At 41.6% G+C, this 20,314-nt stretch overlaps 1 protein-coding gene across 3 annotated transcripts in view; it reads right to left on the minus strand.

Moving 5' to 3' along the window:
- The window catches only part of ripor2 (RHO family interacting cell polarization regulator 2), a 67,752-nt gene that overhangs the window by 44,639 nt on the left and 2,799 nt on the right, over positions 1-20,314 (minus strand). The window contains exon 1 of one of the 3 annotated variants that reach the window (XM_058618785.1): positions 8,433-8,751. The exons of 1 other annotated variant lie outside the window; for it this stretch is intronic. In XM_058618785.1, coding sequence (XP_058474768.1) covers positions 8,433-8,511 — 79 coding nt within the window. In that variant the 5' untranslated portion in view covers positions 8,512-8,751. Of the gene's footprint in view, positions 1-8,432; positions 8,752-20,314 lie in introns of those variants that run through there. One more of the 3 variants, XM_058618788.1, reaches the window with a different exon arrangement.

Consider the following 20,314-nt stretch of genomic DNA (forward strand, 5'->3'; position numbering starts at 1 on the left):
TGCAGTGCAGCATTGAAACGGCTTCTACATGTACAGTATGTCCTTATTTAAGTCTTTATTTGACTCCTTTTCTTTTTCTCTCAACATTATTTTGTGCTATTTTATGCGCTTGTCCGAAAAGGGGGAAGAGTCACATGACTGGAGGGCGGGAAGGTCAAGGCTGGGGGATGTACAGGCACAGCTGACAGTGTGTGTGTGTGTCAGAGTGAGAGTGTGGCACTTGAGTGCTGCCTCCTCTCCGGTTACTCGCTGTCCTCTGCGTCTCATTGTTGGACTTCAGACGTTTACAAGGACAACGCACACACATAAACTCTTTGTAAACACTTGCACGTACAGTACGAGCTCCTCTGAATGCAGAGACGTGTTTACTGTACTTTTCACACTCACGCAGGTGAAGTGATTACAGGCTGTGGCACGGCCCCACGCTGTGGCTGTACTTTGCTCAGTAATGACAGGTTGTTTTGGTACAGGTACAGTCACCAGGTAGAGGAGAGGGTATTTAAGCGTGTCATAGATCTGCAGAACATTATCATTCCGCTCTATAGCATGTGAAAAGGCAGTGAGTCAAGGTCTTTCTTGCCTAACGTATACGTAAACAAATGTTATTTTAAATAAGGCTTATAATGTTCAAATTTCAAATTTAACATGCAAAATCTGGAGTTTGTGTACAACTGCAGTTTTTTTTTTTTCTCAATTAAACGTTATTGGAACATTAATACGCTATTTTAACATGCAGCAAATTGTAAATAACTGCCAGACATTCAAAGTTATTCTGGAAAAATGGGTAAGAGCAAAAGGACATTTTAATCTTAGGTGTTAAAGAGTTCAATAATCTAATAATAATTTCCTATCAAATATATAATGTTTATATGATAGGTTGCATTGAAAGGTGAGTCCATCCCAACCCTCCGTCTGTGAAAAGTCATGGGTGGTCTGCTGTTGCTTGTTTTAACTGGGATCACCTCATCGTGAGAGAGGTTCTAAACCACTAAATGTAAACCTTGCACGCCCAGTGCAGCCAAACCATACAGGAAGTGAAAAGGAAAGTTTAGCAGTGCAGTGAAACCAGATAAAAACATAAATGAACCTATAGGCTAAAACAAGACGTCAAAGAGATCTTCTCTTGCATCATCCACCTTACTGAATGTTGCCCCATTAAAAATGTACCTCTACCTCCTTCTGTCTTCACTCCCATTCTCTTTCTCTTTCAAAGCTGCTAGAAATATTAATAGTTGGATTTTTTTTTTTTTTTGGTCAAAGTAGGTCAGCGAAGCCAACTGTCACAAGCAGGAGGAGGGAGATGAGCAGAGCAGCTCCAGTCAGTTCCCTCAGGTCAGAGCTATTCTCAACACAGAGCAACCACTGGCACACAGACGTACACCGTCTTTATGTTGTGTCACTGTGGTCAGGCAGTGGAGGCGTGCGGGTCGACCGTCAGCGCGTTAATATTCACGATGCACATGCAGACGACATGAAGTCACCAGTGGACGTGTGGTTTCATGTCTTTGTATGCGACCAAGGCAAACAGATGAAGACTCCAACCTCTAGCGGTGATATCTTTGGCCCTGACCTCACCCTCACCCTCACCCTCACCCACACCCTCACCCACAATATCTGTCGCATAAAAGTTGAGCTCAGTTGACAGACAGCAATAAACATTGACTACATTACTGCCTGGTCAGACAAACACACTGCTCTGCTGCAATAAACATCACAAGCTCTTACGGTGTATTACATAAAAATAAGTCGTGTAAAGACTTTCCCCTGGGAAATATTTCAAATAGAAACTTAAAACAGAACTGTACCTACGCTTAACCCCAGTGTAGGTGACTTTTTGCTGGCCAAAAACCCGATAAAACACACTTTACCATTGTTTTTGAATCATAATAACCATCCTTACTCTTTATTTAAACTGATGAAACTCAATGAGAGTAAAATTTGGCATGAGCATTGGTTATAATTTGTTATTTCACAGCATCTTTACATAATGTGATTACCACAATAACAGTTGTGACTAAACTATGAACATTTCAGTCATGTAAACCTGCTGGTAACTCTCCAAACTAATACAGGACTCAAACTTGCATTTCCCGTGCTCCACCACAAGTTCTAATGAGTTATCCCATTCATTTTACCATGACTACATTTTTATTGTGAGTTATATATTGTTTTGTTTCAAAACCTTTGTTTTGAAATTCGGTGAAATATCATTAACAATATTGTATTAACTTGTTGCCTAAACAAATCACCTTTAGAAGATAAACTCCAGTAGGAGGACAAATCTATTACATCTATTAAACGTGGACAAATAGATTTTCTAAAAACATACACAATTCTTTTGCAAATCATGTTCTCTCATACATACAGTATATAGTGTAAATACTGGAAGCGATCACAAGTTTCTCCGTGCGGATAAACCCTCTCCCTCCCCAGCTTTTCAGCCGATGAAGCGAGGCCTGATCCCAGCCACCGTGAGCTCCTGTGGGCACCGCGTCAGCTCAGTTGGGGATACTGTTTCCTGGAGTTAGCCGTGCAGGGCATGTACAGACAAGAGACTGAGAGAGAAATTGAGACTGAAAGGATTTGTGAAATCTGACCTGGCGTCTAGTCTTGCAGTCTTTGCCTTAAACTCCGTGTATCAAGCTAATCCAGAGTGCTGAGGTATGTCCCCGTTTCATCCTCTGGACAAGAGCTGCACACTTATACAATTGAGATGGACAACAGCAACAGTTTCATATTTCAGTTTTATTTCACTATTTTATGGTCAATTTGTTTGTTTTTATTCGTTGTTGTTCCTTTATTATTGTCTCTGTTTTTGCACGTGTTCTATATAAGAATAATATCATATCAGAGCCTTAAATCATGCTCCACAAAATACAGATAAAAAGGCTGCATCTACAAACCTTTAACTTAAATAGTCTTAAGATAATATTAACAGCTAACTGAAATATCCTCCAAATGTTAAATGTAGTCCATGCTTTCCACGTGTCTCTGTCTTCATCACAAATATATTTATTTGACTAAAATTGTAATGTGTGCTAACCGGTGTGCTTGCATAGAGACAATGCTTTATTTAACAGTACAGTTAATTTTAATTTCAGCGACAATGAACCTTGTACAATCTCATGTGACAAAGAAACAAATCTTGAATCTTTAATAGGTGTAATTTCATACAAAGTTCAATAAATGTATTTCCAATTTTCTAATTAATTGCCAAATAAGTGACTCCTTTTCTTAAAATTCTCCTCTGCTGCGTCGCGTCTTTACATAATCTTTGTTTATTTGCTCACTCGTGTTGTTAAGCTGAGAGCATCAAAGAAAAGCCAGTGCCTGGAGTGAAGAAGCCTTAAATTAGTGGTGTGTTGAAAACACTAATCTCACTCACAGGTGTAGCGTCACACATTTACACAGACACACCCCTTTAGGATTTATCCAGATCTTGCACCTTGACATTATCTCGGCTCCATCGCGGAAACCTCCACGAAATCAAGGTAATTGACAGGTCGTTCAAATCCCCCCCAAATCCCCCCCCAGCAACAACAAAAAAAACAACAACATACAATAGCAGTTGAGCCCAGGAATGAGTGGTCTGTCATGTAATTGGCAGTCAGTTACAGTCAGAGGAGGAGAAACTGTTGCACAAGGGACACGGACAATGTCAAACATTCCTGCACGAGAGCAAACAAACAAAAAAACACAACACGACCCTCAAGTCTGACATGTTAAAGGAAGTTTGTGAGTCTAAATATATTGATATATTCAAGGTGCTGTGGGAAACAATGACTGAGGCATGTCCAGGATGCAAAGAAGCTCTTTAAGCTCTCTGACCTGACCCGGTTAATCAAACACTGATCCTTCAATCCGCCCGTGTCACCATCGATCCTACACTCAACTGTATCTTCATTGTCATTAAAGCCAACGCTACTGCAAGCGTTCCTCTGCAGCACACCGCTCGATCCTTCACTGCCAACCCCACGGGCAAACAACCAGAAGAAAAATCACACTCTCAATCCCTGACATGGAGAAGAAAGAAAGAGTTAAAGAAGCCATTGTATTTATTTTGGTCTCTTCGTTTTGAAATCTTTAAAGGCGGGGCTTACCCTGCACAGCGGCGCAGTGTTTGAGCAAAATGTGTGTAAAACCACTTCTGTGCACTCTGAATAAAGTCGTTCAGCCGAAGTAGGGGGTTCACGAAGAGGTTATTTTGTGAGGGATCGCGGGGTAATCGCCAGGCGTGAACTGAGTCTTTAAACTGAGCCAAGACAAAGAATCACACCCTGAAAGTAGACACTGAATCTACGCCTCAAGTTTTCCTCAAGCAGCCAAGAGGCCTTGTGTTGTGATCCACGTGACCTACAGTATGTCAATGATTCCAAACTTCACCTTCATCTTCCATGGTTACATACTATTAAAATGGCCTTGAATGGCATCCATCCATCTTCTACCACTTTATCCTTCACATGAGGGTCTCGGGGGGCGCTGGTGCCAATCCCAGCTGACATAGGGCGATAGGCGGGGTCACACCCTGGACAGGTCGCCAGTCCATCACAGGGACGCATATAGATGCAAACAACCGTCCACTCTCACGCTCAATTTAGAGTGTTCAATTTGGCTTCATTTTTCAGTCAGCACAGCCACTCACTCAGTTCAATACTTTCAAAAAAAATCAGGTTACACATAATTGATGTTATTTCTGTACACAGACAGTGTATGTGCAATTCAAGGTACACTCCTCTATGTACGAGTAGAAGTGAGCAGGGCTGCAACTAACTATTAGTTTCACAATTGATTAATCTGGTGATTATTTTCTCTATTAACTGAGCAGTTGTTTGGTCCACAAAATGTCAGAAAGTGTTGAATCAGTGTTTACAAAATCTGGAAATGATGTCTCATCTTGTCCACAAACCAAAGCGATTCAGTTTGAATGATTTCTCTGTTGTACGGAGCAAAGAAACCAGACAATGTTCACATTTAAGAAGCTGAAGAATCAGAAACCTTAAAAAAAGGTTTGAGGTAACAGAATAAAATAAAAGAAGAGTCATTTTAACGTGTTTAAATGTATTTTAAAAGTCTGGATTTAGTCGGATTTAAACAATAGTTACATTTTCTCAAACGTCACGTAGACACACAGAGTGAGTGATGAGGGCCGGGAAGAGATAAGGAGTGACAGGGTTGTCGTCTGAGTGTGTGTGTGTGTGTGTGCTATGTTCATGCATTCTTACATTTCCAATGAGAGGTCAAAGTCGTACGCCTTTAGTCATCGTCGAGTTTGCTATTCACAGCAGCACATGAATGACAATGACGCGCCATCACTTGTCCCTGGAGGGACATTGTTTTGTACTACATCATACATCATTCTACACACACACACACATATGGCAAAGACAGGTGCAAATATGCAAATAAGTACAAGTAAGAGCAGCACGAGACAGCGATAGGTGACACAACATAGGGCTGCATGTGTGCCACAGACTCTATCCCTGTTGTCTCTGTAAATACAGAGCTGACAGCTAATGCATCTCATCTCGACTTTTAACTCACATGTAGATTATGTTTGTAGTTAACAAATGTGAATTGGCTAATACGCTGAGATTACATTACATTACATGTCATTTAGCAGACGCTTTTATCCAAAGCGACTTACAATAAGTGCATTTAAACATTTGGGTACAAATAAGAGCTAGAAGTAAGTAAGAGCTTCAAGTAAGCCAAACTATGAAGTGCTAGTCATAAGTGCGATGTATACGTTTTTTTTTGTGTTTTTTTTTGTTTGTTTGTCGTTATCGTCTTAGTCGAGGTAGAGTCGGAAGAAATGTGTTTTTAGTCGGCGGCGGAAGATGTGGAGGCTTTCCACTGCTCGGATGTTGATGGGGAGCTCGTTCCACCATTTGGGAGCTAGGACAGTGAACATCAAGATGATGACCGGTGTTATATCTCGTTTAGGTCAGAATGTTACTATTGTGTGTGTTACGGAATGTTAAGACAAGCATTAACTCACTGCTAATATATGGACTAATGCCCCGACTGCAAATCATCTCATCATCCATGAATTTAAGTTGATGTTTCCAATGAATATGTGTTATATAGCAAGAAAAGGAGACAAAAAAACAAAAAACAAAATAACAATCATTTTCTGTATTACCTGCAGTTATTTTCCTTATGGGGTTCAAACCCTTTAGCAAAATCATACAATGACACTTCAAAACTGAGCCATTTTAACTAGAAATTCTAATATTGAGGTGTAGAAAAGCTTTAAATGTGCAGATCCACTGCCAGTGTTGAAACTAATGATGAAGACAGAAAGTAGGCCAGTGGTAGTAAATTTACATGCAGCACCACTAAGAATGAAACACTTAAACATTCACCACACGACACACTATATAGAGTTTCAGTGACACAGTTAGCACAGAAATGACTATAACAGCTCCATACTCTGCAACCGTCAGCTGCCTCTATATGAATAAACACAGTGATGCCTGCTGGCCAGCCTCTGTATGAGAGTGAGCGCTGTGATTGGCTGTCAGCTGACTGCGTACTCTACCTCCTGGTTGTGTTGATACAGAGCATCAGTCAGAAGTGGGTCAGTGGAGGAATTAACATACATTACACTGAGAATATGTGGGAATATTTCTCACTGTCCTCTGGTCATCTGTGGAGCTGCTGCACGGCGCTTAAAGCCTGTATGGAATTTAGATAAACTATATATTAAAATGTATTAATACCAAGGCACTGCAATGTGTCTGTGTGTGTATGCATGTATTTACACTTAAGAGAAACTGGGTTAAGTTAAAGGAATCATTTCAAATCTGGACGCATTATTGAACGATCACAAAGTCCACCGCTTCAGAAATGACAAATATAGCATTTTCCCGCCACCATGCCCTTGTACAAGGATGTAGGTTGGTGAAATTAAACAGACAAAATATGGAGGAACATGTTGAAGTGACTCTCAGATGTGCTGGTCAATAGATTTACTGCCAGACAGAGATGTTTTCAGTCCTTAAGCTAAATGACCGAGCAACAGTTCATATTCATTCATTGATCTTCTCACCCGTGTCTAATGCCACACAACGAATTCTTAAAAATATCAAACATACACAAGTGCTAAACTGATCCATGTATATAATGGTTTTTCTGGCCATTTTTCCTTAACACTGTTCCACAAAATAAACTATTTCTGATCAGTCAGTTCTCTCTGACTGAAGGCTCTCATTCAACCCAGGTCCAACTGTATCACAGGAGCACACAGGAGAGCAGTTGGTTTTAAAATAACAAACACAAAGTACATTTTTGTGTGTGGTGAATAATGCTTGGTTTAAAACATGTGCCTGTTACACAAGAACGCCCACACTGCTCAGGACACAGCACTTCTCGCTTTCTAAAAAAAAGGAAAAGTTTAAATATATATATATATGTATATATATATATATATATATATACATATACTGTATATATATAATATACATGTACAAAATGAAAAGAGCTTCTGCAGAGAGAGACAAATAAGCATGAGGTTCTCACCACGATTCATAACACTGATACGTACAATCAGTGCATGTAAAAACAGTGTGATAAATAAATAATGTCTCTTCTGTTGCATAATCAAGGATTTTTTTTTTTTTTTTTTACCCTTCATCTAAACAGGTGATAGTCCCATTGAAGGAGATCTGGCAAATAGGTAATAACTCAAGTAAAATACAACAAACATTTAACCCTTAGAATGCAGAGCATTTTGGCTGCATTTTTTCCATTACTATGTTAAAACGTACAGTATATACAGAGGCTATAAGAATGTGCGATATAGAGTGTCTTATATCCTTTTTTTCAGCACAACCTACGCAATCTGATGGATGTTTTTCAAAGTTCAAGGTGGAATTGGCTCGTTTTTTATGAAAATTTAAAAAAAAAAACGCTCTATTTTGTGACTTCTGCACAAATATTGCTACTTTATAGCACTCCTAAAAATGCGATATAAAATGAATCATAACTTTTGACTCAACAATACTTCTTTAAAGCCTGAATATGTGACCTATAAACACACACCCCCAGGATGTCCATACAAGGAGTTGTGTGTTATTCCGTGCCGCGCAGCGTGAGCACTAAGGGTTAAGGAAACTGGAATACAGACTTATTCCAGTTTCTGTGCATGGAAACATGCAGATTTAAATCAAGTATTTACCAACACTTTTCTGCAAAACACCATCACCAAGGCGTTGTATCGGAGTCTGCTCAACTATAGAGCAACCACCCCGACCTACACAGCTGAAGAAATCCCTCTGGGCCACACTGCAACTCTGACTCGCACTCGTTTGTTTCAAACCAACCACAATAACCACACTGTAAGCCTCCTGCTGCTGTCTCAGCCTCAAGCGGCTCACCTGTAAACCCACACCTGCTCTCACACTCTCACACTTGACCCTTGGCGAGCCTACCGTCTCCAAAGAAGACATCCTCTGCTTCTTCACGCATACTCTCATCCAGGTCGTCCTCTGCCACGTTGGTCATCGCCATCACTATTCCTTCTTGTCTCCTTCTTCTCCTTCTTCTCCTTCTTCTTTTTCTCTCCCCCTCGTTTTTTTTCTCAGCTCACCAACCGGTGCTTCGCAGAGGGAGAGAGTGACTGGACTGGAACGATTGAATCAGCACTGGTTTGGCCTCCTCTCTTCAGGCGACAGTGCGATCACCAGCAGGCGAGAGAGAGAGAGAGAGAGAGATAGGGAGGGAGGAGAGGACTGGGATTGAGCTGAGCTTCAGCTGCCTGCACCAGGATATGTGTGTGTGAGTGTTTAAGTGCAAGATCATGAGTGTGCGTGTGTGTGTGTGTGGGTGGGTGGGTGAGAGAGAGGACTCCCAGCTACTTTCATTGAGTTTCAGCAGCAGCAGCAGCAGCAGCAGCAGCGCAGATTTCATAACATCCTGTGTAAAGCTGAAGTGAGAGTGTGCTGTTTGAAGAGCACTTGTATGAGTGAGTGTTCACATAGGGAGGGTCTGTGTGTGTGTGTGTGTGTGTGCGTGTGTGTAATATGGGTTCCAGGTATGTTGTGGGGACCTACATCTGTTTACACAGTCTCATTATGGGGACTTGTCTTCCTTATGGGGATAAAAAATCAAAGTCCATGATTACGTATTTGAAGGTGAAGACATGTTTGTGTGGTTAGAGAGCGTGTGTGTGTGTGTATATGTGTAAAAGTCAGTAACGCACAGTATGAATCTCTGCAGTGAGTCAGCTTGAGTGCCTGCCTGGTGATTAACAATAATTAGATTTTGTATTATGAGCCAGGAAGGGCATGAAAAAATTGTGTGAAAATGTGCATGTGCGTGCATGTATGTGTGCGTGTGTGTGTGGAATGGCATATGAGATCTGGACTTGGCTCCACTTGTCATTCCTTCACAGCTCACCAGGAACCATGGCCCACACTGATTTGCTCCCTCTATTTTTTCCACTTGGCCCACACCATGGAGGCCCCTGCGTCGCTGATAACGCATTGTGCCATGAATGTTCTGCCGCTGAAAGGCTCCACGCTGCCACTCATGATGCACGGGGAAAAAAAACACGCTCTCACCTGCTCTGATTCAGAGAAAAGGGAGAAGAATTTGCTTCAGACAAAGATTTTTTGGTTCATATCACAGCCAAACATCTGCTCTTCAAGCCAAACTGTGAGCAACATGCTGTTTCAATCCCCTGTCATTATGAAGTGAAGCACAGAAGTATTTCTCATTTAGCCACACACATAAATCAATCAGATTTTACTTCAAGCATTAACGATATGTCACTTGAAGCTGTCATTTTTGTTAAATCGGTAAAAACTAAGATACTATTTGATTGATTCTCTTTATTGTGCTGTAGACAGGACATTTTCATTCTACCTGGATTGAAGGAACTTGATAAATGTCTAATTTGTACTGTAAGGTTATGAGTGGCTTTGTACTTCAAATTCAACAAAACTGGAAGATTTCTGCAAAAAAGCACTGTTATTGCATTTAAGTACACTATGTGTGAATAAAACTCCCTCAGCTCACCTGTTAACACATGTACCCTAATTACTGGTAGCATGATGGTAAAAAGGAGTAAAAAAAAAAAGGCAGCAAAACACACATTTTCCTTCCTCCTTCTCACACCGTGCCTCCGTCTTTCCTCACTGTGCAGTTTCTCTGACTCATATCCCATTTAGACAAAACCAATTCCCTACCAAAATAGAAACTAGGCCTCAAGTCAACTCATTATTACTCTTCCTTCAGACTTCCTCTCCCTCGAAGGCTGAAGCTCAAGGGAACAAACCTGAAGACAAACTCATCGTCACAGAGACTAGTCCAGACAACCCAGACACGTCACATCTATTAGGAAGGAGGTGGAACGCCGCGGGTATCGTCACGTGTGAGGTGTTTATTGCCGACTGGAAGTTGTTGCGGGCAGTTTGCTGAGTCAACGGCAATTTTCTGACGTCATACTAAGACAAAACAGTCAGGAGGTGCAGAATATGTACATGCATGTGGATGTTCATACCTGTCAGCTTCAACCAGGAACCAAAACTATGACAACGGCTAAAATTGGAGGCAAAGGGGGGGGGGTTCTCTGGGTTCTCTCAATTTCCTCCCACAGTCCAAAAACATGCAGATTTGCATATTTAGGGCAAATTGGACACTCTAAATTGCACGTAGGTGAGAGAGTGGATGGTTGTTTGTCTCCATGTGGACCTGTGATGGACTGGCGACCTGTCCAGGGTGTGACCCCGCCTTTCACCCTATGGCAGCTGAGATTGCACCAGTGACCCTCATGTGGATAAAGCCGTAGAAGAGATGAATGAATGGATGAACATCTGTGAATCTACACTACATAGGTAAAAGGAACAGCTTAGAGAGCAACTTTTCAGCAGTATTCACACAAGCGACTTGATTGGTTATAGACTCGTGGACTTAGACTTCTTGGATTATATCATCGCTCACTGACTACTGACTACATAAATATCGACAGCTGGAATAAGAAGGAAGAGGCCATTTTAAAATGTCACCTTCCATTCTGAACAATTTCCAAGCATTTACCTGTGATTCTGAAGCTGAATTGATTGAGGAATGTTGTCTATCTTCTTTTCAATTATCTCTCATGAAAGAAAAATGTTCGGTGCAATCCCAATAGGAGAAGAAAAATCCATCAACATGAATCCTTTCTTCAAGACAACCCTAGAAGAAACAGGTTTGCTTATGTTCTTACAAACCACAAAAACGTGGCTATTATTATTAAAAATAAAATCTAAAAGGATCGTTGTCATAGTTAGCGTTATAAAAATGTGGAGCAGTCATTGATCTTAGAAGAGACAACAGGACTTCGCTGCTCTTTAAAACCCATGAATGAATTATGAATGTGGGAGCGGTAAGAAGCTGCTGCACACACACACACACACACACACACAGAGAACAGGGTGGGACATGAAAACATCCAGCTGACGACACGATGGAAAGAATCATTCGATGTTTTGAAGAAGACAATATGGAGTCTGTAGAGACTACACACCTCCTTTAAAGTGAAGGAGGTTTGTTCCCGACAACAAGAAATAATAAAAAAGTGATGAAATTAACAGCAGACAGCGCTATAATAAAAGACGGACAGGATGCTTATTTATACAGTCATAATGAATGCTCACGTGAATGTTCACTGCAGGAAGACAGAGGGATGTTTTGGCTTTGTGACTCTGATCCTGGAAGCACAATGTTGTGAGGGAGAATCACTGACTGTACAGTCCAGTAAATAGAGACCACTCATGCCACTCATGCAGAAACATCCCACTCCTTTGTGTCCACTGTTATCATCATCATATCAGCCGGTGTCTGCGAAACATTTCCACTTTCTTATGTAATTTGTTTATTTGTCTTCATGTGCAGATCAAGTCATCAATAAATAATGTTGTCTTGATGGGGGGAAAAAAAGAAAGAGAAAAGTAGGAGCTCGGAAAAGCTTGCAACAGCAGACTGTTTACTGCAAACGATGCATCCCATACATACGCAAAGACATCGTCAAAAGCTCTGCCCTTAAAACACAATAACACACTCTGCATAACAGTGCAAGAACTACAGTCACCAGAAATGTTTCCTCTGTTTATTAATGGCTTTATTAATGAAGAGGGTTGGGAGTGAGTCACACATATGCAAGACACAAGCAAGTCTCAAGTCTTAACCTTCAAGTCTCGAGCACGTCCGAAGTCATTCTTGCAAGAATCAAGCAAGTTACAAGTCAAGTCGTATGAATATAAGAAGATGAGGATGATTCACCAGATATTCCACATATATATTATGTTTTATCTGTAACAGAAACACTGTTTTACTCACACAATGGACGGACTGCCTCATGGTCCCATACAACTGAATTATTTATTAAAAAAAAAAAATAAAAAAAAGACATTAAACCATGGAAAATGGATTTCAAATATAAAATATAAAAAATACTCTACAACATCTAAACATAACCAGATTTCTGACCCACCAAGACGTTAACTAGCGTTAGATTAAAATAGCAACCAACTGACTTCCTGTCTTAACTTCCTTTTGTGGGATTTGAAGTGTCAAATAGAATTTCACGTAGTGGTGTTGGTGTCGCTCGGTTGCCAGGTTTGTATGCAAGGCCGCACCCAATGATGTTTTGAAAATCAAATAGTATTGGAGAAAATGTTAATATTCCAGAAGACAAAGCCAAAGAAGTCTTTTACCAACGTTATTCAAGCAAGTCTCAACTCCTCAAATTAGCAACTTAAGTAAGACTCAAGTCAAAGAGTCCTCATCTCTGCAAAGTTTCTTCCCTTTATTGTTGACTTCCCTAATCTCACAAGGTTGACAAATGTAGTGAAGCCTGTCAGTCTATTTAAAGTACAACACCCGGCTATCTCTCTCTCTCTCTCACTGCCTGCCTATCATCACATTTGCTGTTTTATTCTTCATTGTAGGCTTTCCTCATTTCTGATGTATATAACCTGCAGGCGGTGATCAGATCAGCAAACTTTAATACGTTCTCCCTCTGTAATAAACATTTTAAACATGAGTGAAACCAGATCTGCATCACGATCACCACCAAAGTCTTATCATTTCTTCTTAGAGACATATCCTACATCTCCAGAACATTTAGATGGACTCTGAAAAGATCTAATTCCAAATATTCACAGATAATTTATACAAGTTGTTTTTTTGTCCCCTCTGCAGCCCCAGCTTCCGACCGCAGGCCGCTTTATAGGCGGCGGTGCCAGAAAACGGGTTCACGTTTGTGCCGCGTTAGCTCTGCTGCATTTCAATGAGTGGGTACATTGTTGTCAACAGTGGAGAAAACCCCCTGCTTTGGGAAATGCAAACGCATGCTGCAGAGATGCTCACAAACAATGCCACACATACACACACACACACACAAACACAGATACTTACACGTTCGCGTAATAACACTGAACGTTCAACACACAATGACACCAAACACACGGCGTACAAACGTCTGTTCCTCTGGCAGTGCAGAGAGGAGCACAATCAGAGCCCGCTCGGTACAATGGTGTTTTTTGAATGGGTCAAACAATGGAGCCCTTTGGCATCCGAATCCAGCCAGATGATGAATAACCCAGGAGGCTGAATAGGCGGCTTCAGCCTCCTACACACTCGCTCTCGTGGCCCTGACAGTGTGCATCAGTGCGCCGCCTGTTACTGTAGCCGAAAATATCAGTCATTTGCATGGTAGTGGCACCTCATTAGCATCCAGAACTACAGAGGGTAGAGTTAGAACCAACGGATCTCCTGCATGTATAGATTTAGGCACATTCTTCATGGAAAGATGCTTCATACATGCAGCAAATGCAGAACATCTGATCAAGTTAACTTCTTTTACATCAAATTCAAAGTAATGCGATCCTCAGATGAGACCGACTGTGCATAAAATCATGTGTCAAAACTATCACAACAAGATTAAGCTTTATTTGTTCACTTTCAAGCTGAGGTCGCAGAGTTCAAGTCCATGGTTGTTCAGTAAACATGTGGTTTAGAGTCACATGGAGGGCGTTGACATGTTATAAACATAAAAAAATAGCACTCGCTTGATGTTTAATAAGCCAGATAATCGTCTTTACACTCTTTCAATATAAGATTTTAAACCAATTCATACACTTTCTTCGTATAATAAGAGGATGAACCTCAGCCTTCATCCGCCGAAGAAGAAACAATGGGAGGAGAAAACACAAAAGGCCAATTCATAAAGTCTTTGAAGAATGAATTTCCAAGTACAATGAACGCTCAGAGATTTTATACACATGAAGAGGAGAGATGAGGGAAAACGAATCAAGGAATTTCTTGATGTCAGTGTGACCTCCTGTGCTAAAGTGTGACACAGAGGAGTGGGTCGTAGGTGATGGGAGACGCTGAGGGACAGAACTTTGAAATCCTCCTCTGGTTCAAATCATAACAAGACACAGTAGAAGCAGATTTAAAAAACAAAAACACAGAGAGAGACCTGTGTGGACTCTCTGCTCCCTCCACCCAAATCACTGCCTCTTTTTCCCTCCCTTGAAGAAGTATGACAAAATAGGATGATTGTGGAGGGGTGCCTGGTTACCCTGGTAACAATAATGAGGGCATCGCGTGGTAAATCCAATTTGTCATGGCACTCTGACTCATTCGATGTGCACGTGTGTGTTTGCGAGTGTGTGCACAATTCACTACGGCCTCAAGTGTTTGATAGAAAGCATTCACAGCGAGGCATATAGTTATCCAGTTCACACGTTTTTTTTTTGGTTTTTTTTTGCATGCGCACACACAGGCCACGCACTCCAGCTCCCAAACTTGGGCTTTTTAATAAAGAAAAATAGTCACAATCACAGACTGGATGTTGATGTGATTTGTCTAAACGCTGCATGTGGGGATTCAAACAAAGGTCATTTGTCTGTGCAACCATGAGTGGCCCCTACAGTTTGTGATCGTTTGAATAAACTTGTGTGGCTTCATGTGCAGAACGAAAGCATGGCAAGAAGGTGGTGTTTAGCAAAAAGTGGGAAAAGTAAAGATATACTTACTGCAAGCATATCGATATCTTCTCATCTTTATATAGTTGTACGTCCTGAGTCTGGAGTACATGGTGTTCAAGGATAATCCAAGTGTCGCTGTGAAGCCTGCGACTCCTTCTGCGCTGCCACCACCAGTGTTCTCTCCTCGTCTCTCCCTGCTGCTATTGTATTTTGTCTTTTTCTGTTCTACAAATGGATCTCTTTCCTCTTGCTCGTGCCCTCTTTGACTTTCTGTCCTGGTCTCATTGTGCAAAGAGGGCATCAGACAATAGCAGCAATACAGCTGCTGCGAAACAGCTGTGCAGGCTGGCACCGCAGAGACGGCGGCGCCCGTGTTTGTGCTGCCCTGATGCTTCCGGTCACACCTGCAGAGAAGAGGCCTCTTTCTGTCCTCAGTATCACAGTTACACCCATGGACTCAGGACGTTACAGGACGTGCAAATGATCTAAAACCAAAAGCAGCTTTAAAGCAGCTTTGAGTGGTCTTCAAGACCAGAAAAGCGCTGTATAAATACAAACTATTTACCATAAATGCTCGTTGCCCCCGTCCGCCCCTGCGCTGCTGCTGTATACACACAAACGCTCCCTCAGTCAGGGCTCATTTTCAGATGAAGGACACAGCAAACACATAACGTTGCATCATTATGAATGAAGACTATAAAGAGGCAGAATTATATCATCATCATCATCAACAATCCTTGATGTACTAGTTTGCAGCGTGTGAGAAAGAATCTACTCTGTTTGTGACGGTTTCATGACTGAACCTATTTCGGACACTTACTGATAAGACTGAAAAGGATCCATTACAATATTCTGTACTATTTTTGACACAAAGCTGAGTTCCTGATTAGGATCTCCAGAAACCATGAGGAGGATTGCAGCAGGGTGTGGCAACAGGGAGGCAAGAACTATGAAAACCACAGTTTCCTCTCTCACGCCATCACATCTCTGTGTCCCCTGGCTCTTACTATAGTCGACACCTGCTGTAGAATGGAGAAGTCAATCTTTCAAAACAAGAGAAACATGGTGAAATTGACGAAATGTGCCCGTATGATTTACACATTTATGGACTGGTAGAGTTTGAGCTGTAACAAAAGTGTGACATGTTTCAATGTGTCCGTGTTCAACATGTGGATTCAGTAGATGAAGTCAGCAGTGAGAGGTGGGAAACATTTATAGTCTTAAACAAATTTTTACCAAGCGGACAGGAAGGGAGGATGTCACCGCTTGAGAAACAGGGTGGGGACCTGGAAGAAGGTTGGGCAACAGCGTGTGAAACGACATCCAGGGCATGGTGCAGCTGCGGTTCTGTGAACGTGTGCCGCAGCAGCCGTGTCACAACGCCAAACACACAGCGGAGGGTTTCTCCGGAGTTTTAATGTGACAGAAGTGGTCACTGTGTTACACGTGTAGCCCTTCTGCTCTGATAGTCAGAGGAACTGGGAAGTGGAGCAAACTGGGACCGCTCATTATTGCGGATGAGAACATGAAAAATGAAAAAAAAAGAAATAATAAAATCTTTCTATGTGTGGAGTTAAGTGTGTGTTTATCCTGCCTGGCTTTGTCATTGAGTCACTCTGGCGTGATGACATCTGCAGTCACTACACATCTGTCCCTCTGAGTCTTATTTGACCTACATACAAACACAGTTTTCTTAATAAGCCATTTTTCAGACTGGATTTTAAATGTGTAAGCACAACCTTAAGTCACAAATGTTTCAGATCGTCTTAAAATAATAACATATACATGTTATATGCTAATGATGGCATGATTTTTAAATCTTGTTACAGTATGATACCTGGGTTTTGACACTAAAATGATTCCCATTTAATATTGGTGAACATAAATTGGTACTAGACTTTGACTGGTTACAACTGGAGACATATGAGGTCAATATCAGAGGAGCCGAGGCTGAGATGTCCTTACGTTTAGAGTCGAGCTCCACAATTGCTTTTATTCCTTATTTTATAATAAATAATTACCCACATTAAACACATAATTTAGTCACCGACTGTCCTCAGATTTTTAGAAACCTCCATAGACGCCGGTTATATTACTTTATGAGTACTTTACTTTTTACTACTTTATGAGCCGAGTTGTACTTCCAATGACCAGTTTCTGCACATATAAAATACTATTGTATGAATTAAGAAGTTCTTCTCAGGCAACAAGCAGCAAGTTATTAAACTCACTGCTACATGGGTTTACAAAGCACTAAGGTTTAAAGTATTGTAATTATATATATGTAATTTAAAGAAAAGCAAAGTGAGAGAAAGAGAGAGAGCGTGTTTGAGAAGCAGGGAGTGGAATCATGGCCTTCATTCTGCTTCATCAGCATTTGAATGTTGTTTCTCATCTGTGAAGCCAGCATGAGTTAAACCAAGGCCAGCATCTCGCACTCTCTCGCTCTCTCTCACACACACACACACACACACACAATTATCTTGTTCTGGCTTCCTTCTGAGGGGAACAGACACTCAATAAAGCCACATCCTGCCCCTGTGAAAACCCCAGGAGTTCTACTGGGAAGCACAGAAAAGAGAGTGGCAGTCCAGTCCAAACCCAGTGACATGGGAACCATGATCTTCCAGTCTTGGCCTCGAGATGCTTTGGAAACTGGCACAAACACTCCACCAATCAGCCTCATGCCATTCATTCAGGACTGTTTTTGTGTCACAGTGTAAAACGGGTGAAACGATGGGACACACTGGGCGACATCGCTGAAAACCCAGCAGAAACTAAATGAGTACGCCGCCGCGAGACAATCAATCCTGAGATGAGAACCTGGATCTCCTTTGAGAAAAGGAAAGAAACAAATCCAGAGAGTATAGAAGAACACCAGTGGATGAAATTCTTTCATCACTTTTGATAAATGGACTCTGCCTCAAACAAATCCGCCAAGCTGCAATAAATTCCTCCAAGACAAACAAAAGCACATTCATCACAGCGCCACGTGTTCCGCAGCACTGACGGTGTCGTTTCTCTCTACCGTGACGTACATGCTTTCACTGTGTGTGTTTTTAAAACACCGACAATCCTTCACTGCACCTGCACGGTAACGACAAAGCAATTTTATTTTGCTTCCATTTGTTTGTCTTAGTGGTGCATCAGCACTGCGGGTTAGGCTTCTTTTCCATCCATCTGTTTTCATATGTGTGTTTTTAAAATAGTGCATAAAACACCAGAGGGAAACAAACAAACAAATAAAATCCAACATTGACTCAGATCCCAGTGCATTGTCGGGTCCCCTGAGGTGGGAAAGTTACTAAAACACTAAAACAAAGTGTAGTGAAAACAGACTTGCTGCATAAATCATGACACACACTGTAAACGGAGAAAACTTAAGAGCTACGAGAAGCGTCGTCTGTGTGATGTTAGCCACATTAACACATCTAAAAACAAAAGGTGGTGATGCACTAAGACTTTTGCACAGTACGATGGATGGAAGGATGGAAGGATGGATAGATAGAATAAATGTTTTTTTCATTTAGCCTTCATTTCACCAGGTAGGTCGACCCTTTTCAATGACGTTGTTCTCCTCCATAGCCCCAGCTTAAAAACTCTCCGTACACAGCCAGATAGTATAATATAAGCAGCAGCTGGTGAACATAGTTGAGCATTTGGCATCGCTATTTCCATCCTGATTCAAATGATTGTGACTATTATAACTAGCTTTATTTCTCACTGTACTGTTAGAACACTGTATATCTGAAACCCCCAAACAAGGATGTGCTCGATATTAGGAGATAAAAACCAATTTGGACAACTTTGACTGCTACATTTCAACATGCAGAGTATAGACCACAGTTGTAATAACAATGTAACATTTACATCGTGATGAATGACACAAAGTATTGGTATATATGAGCAAGAGGTGTCAAACACAGAAGGGGAACGAGAGCTACAGCAGCAATAAACACAGGGAACACATGCCCTCCTTCTTTAGGAAATGCAGGCAGCAATTTATTTTGTTCTCTCCTCCTCCTCCTCTCCCCCTTTCTCTCCTCGTCTTTCTCTCTTTCCATTAGTTGTTCTCTGTGTTCATAGGCAGCCCACGCAGCAGCCTTGCTTGTTGAATTATTGTGTGAAATTACAAAGAAAGGGCCAGTACAATTCCTGAATCACATGTGCCCCGAGAGCTCGGCGAATTGAATTGTTTTGTGAGCGCGGAGGGGGAGGAAGGGGAGGGGGGACATGGAGATGAGCAGAGGAGGAGGAGGAAGAAAAAAAGAGAGAAAAAAAAACACCAAGTGTGTGTCAAATATGAAAAGAAAGGGGGATAAAGCGGCAGCTACAGCTGACATGTGGAAAATGAGCCGAGGCAATATGTAATCTCCTCTGATGTAGTTTCACATCCCGACACTGCATCAGTGGCAGCAGAGGCTACAGTCGTGAGGAGGCGCGTTGCTATGGAGTGGGAAGATTTTCACAGTGAGCACCATCACAACTCTGGCTGCAGGGTGAACAAGAGGAGAGGAAAGAGGAGAAGACTAGAGGAGAGGTGAGGTGGGTGATATCTGAAGGGAGGGGGGGGATGTAATAAAGAGAATGGAGTGATGTAAGTGAGGGGGGGGGTGCAGGTTAGGAAGATGATAAGTGAGAGGAGGGGCTAAAGGAGACATGAGAAAGAAAGGAAGCAATAAAGTAAATGTAAGGAGGGCAAAGGTGAGGGACGTGGGGGTGCAGACAGCATGAAGGAGGAGGGACACAGAGACGTGATGACACAATCTGATCAAAGTGGCTTCATTTAATGTTATCATCTCCATGATGGAGTGAGCGAGAGGATACAAATATTCAGCATGTCATCAGATCAAAGTGAGTTTTTCTCTGTTTCATTTTGAAGCCACTGAGTGTTTAGTTTAAAAACAACCTTCACAGGAAGGAGAGATGGTTTTTTTTTTCCCTTTACTAAACTACAACAAAGTACATCATTAGAGGACAAGTGCACTCTGAGCTGCTCAGTGGAGCAACAGAGAACAGCTTCACAGTCTGTGTGATAGTAATGAGCTCAAGGGAAAACAGTACAGTGTTTTATCAAACTGTGGAGGCCCCCTGGTGGTGACTAATGGGAACACAGGTTTAGTCAGGACGACGACAACAACAGTCATGGCACGACTACAGTATTTGGTTTGTTTTGGTGAAATACATTGTTTTTGTGACTGATACAGGTGTGAGGCCTGCACACAAATGCTAGAATTAGTACTGAGATGCTTTTTGCATGATAGTACAAATACGAAATACTACTGATCATGAAGGAAGTAACTAATGTGACCATGTCCATCCATTTTCTACCACTT

The sequence above is a fragment of the Solea solea genome, chromosome 20 (genome assembly GCF_958295425.1).
Source record: "Solea solea chromosome 20, fSolSol10.1, whole genome shotgun sequence".
In the NCBI taxonomy this organism is placed as follows: Eukaryota; Metazoa; Chordata; class Actinopteri; order Pleuronectiformes; family Soleidae; genus Solea; species Solea solea.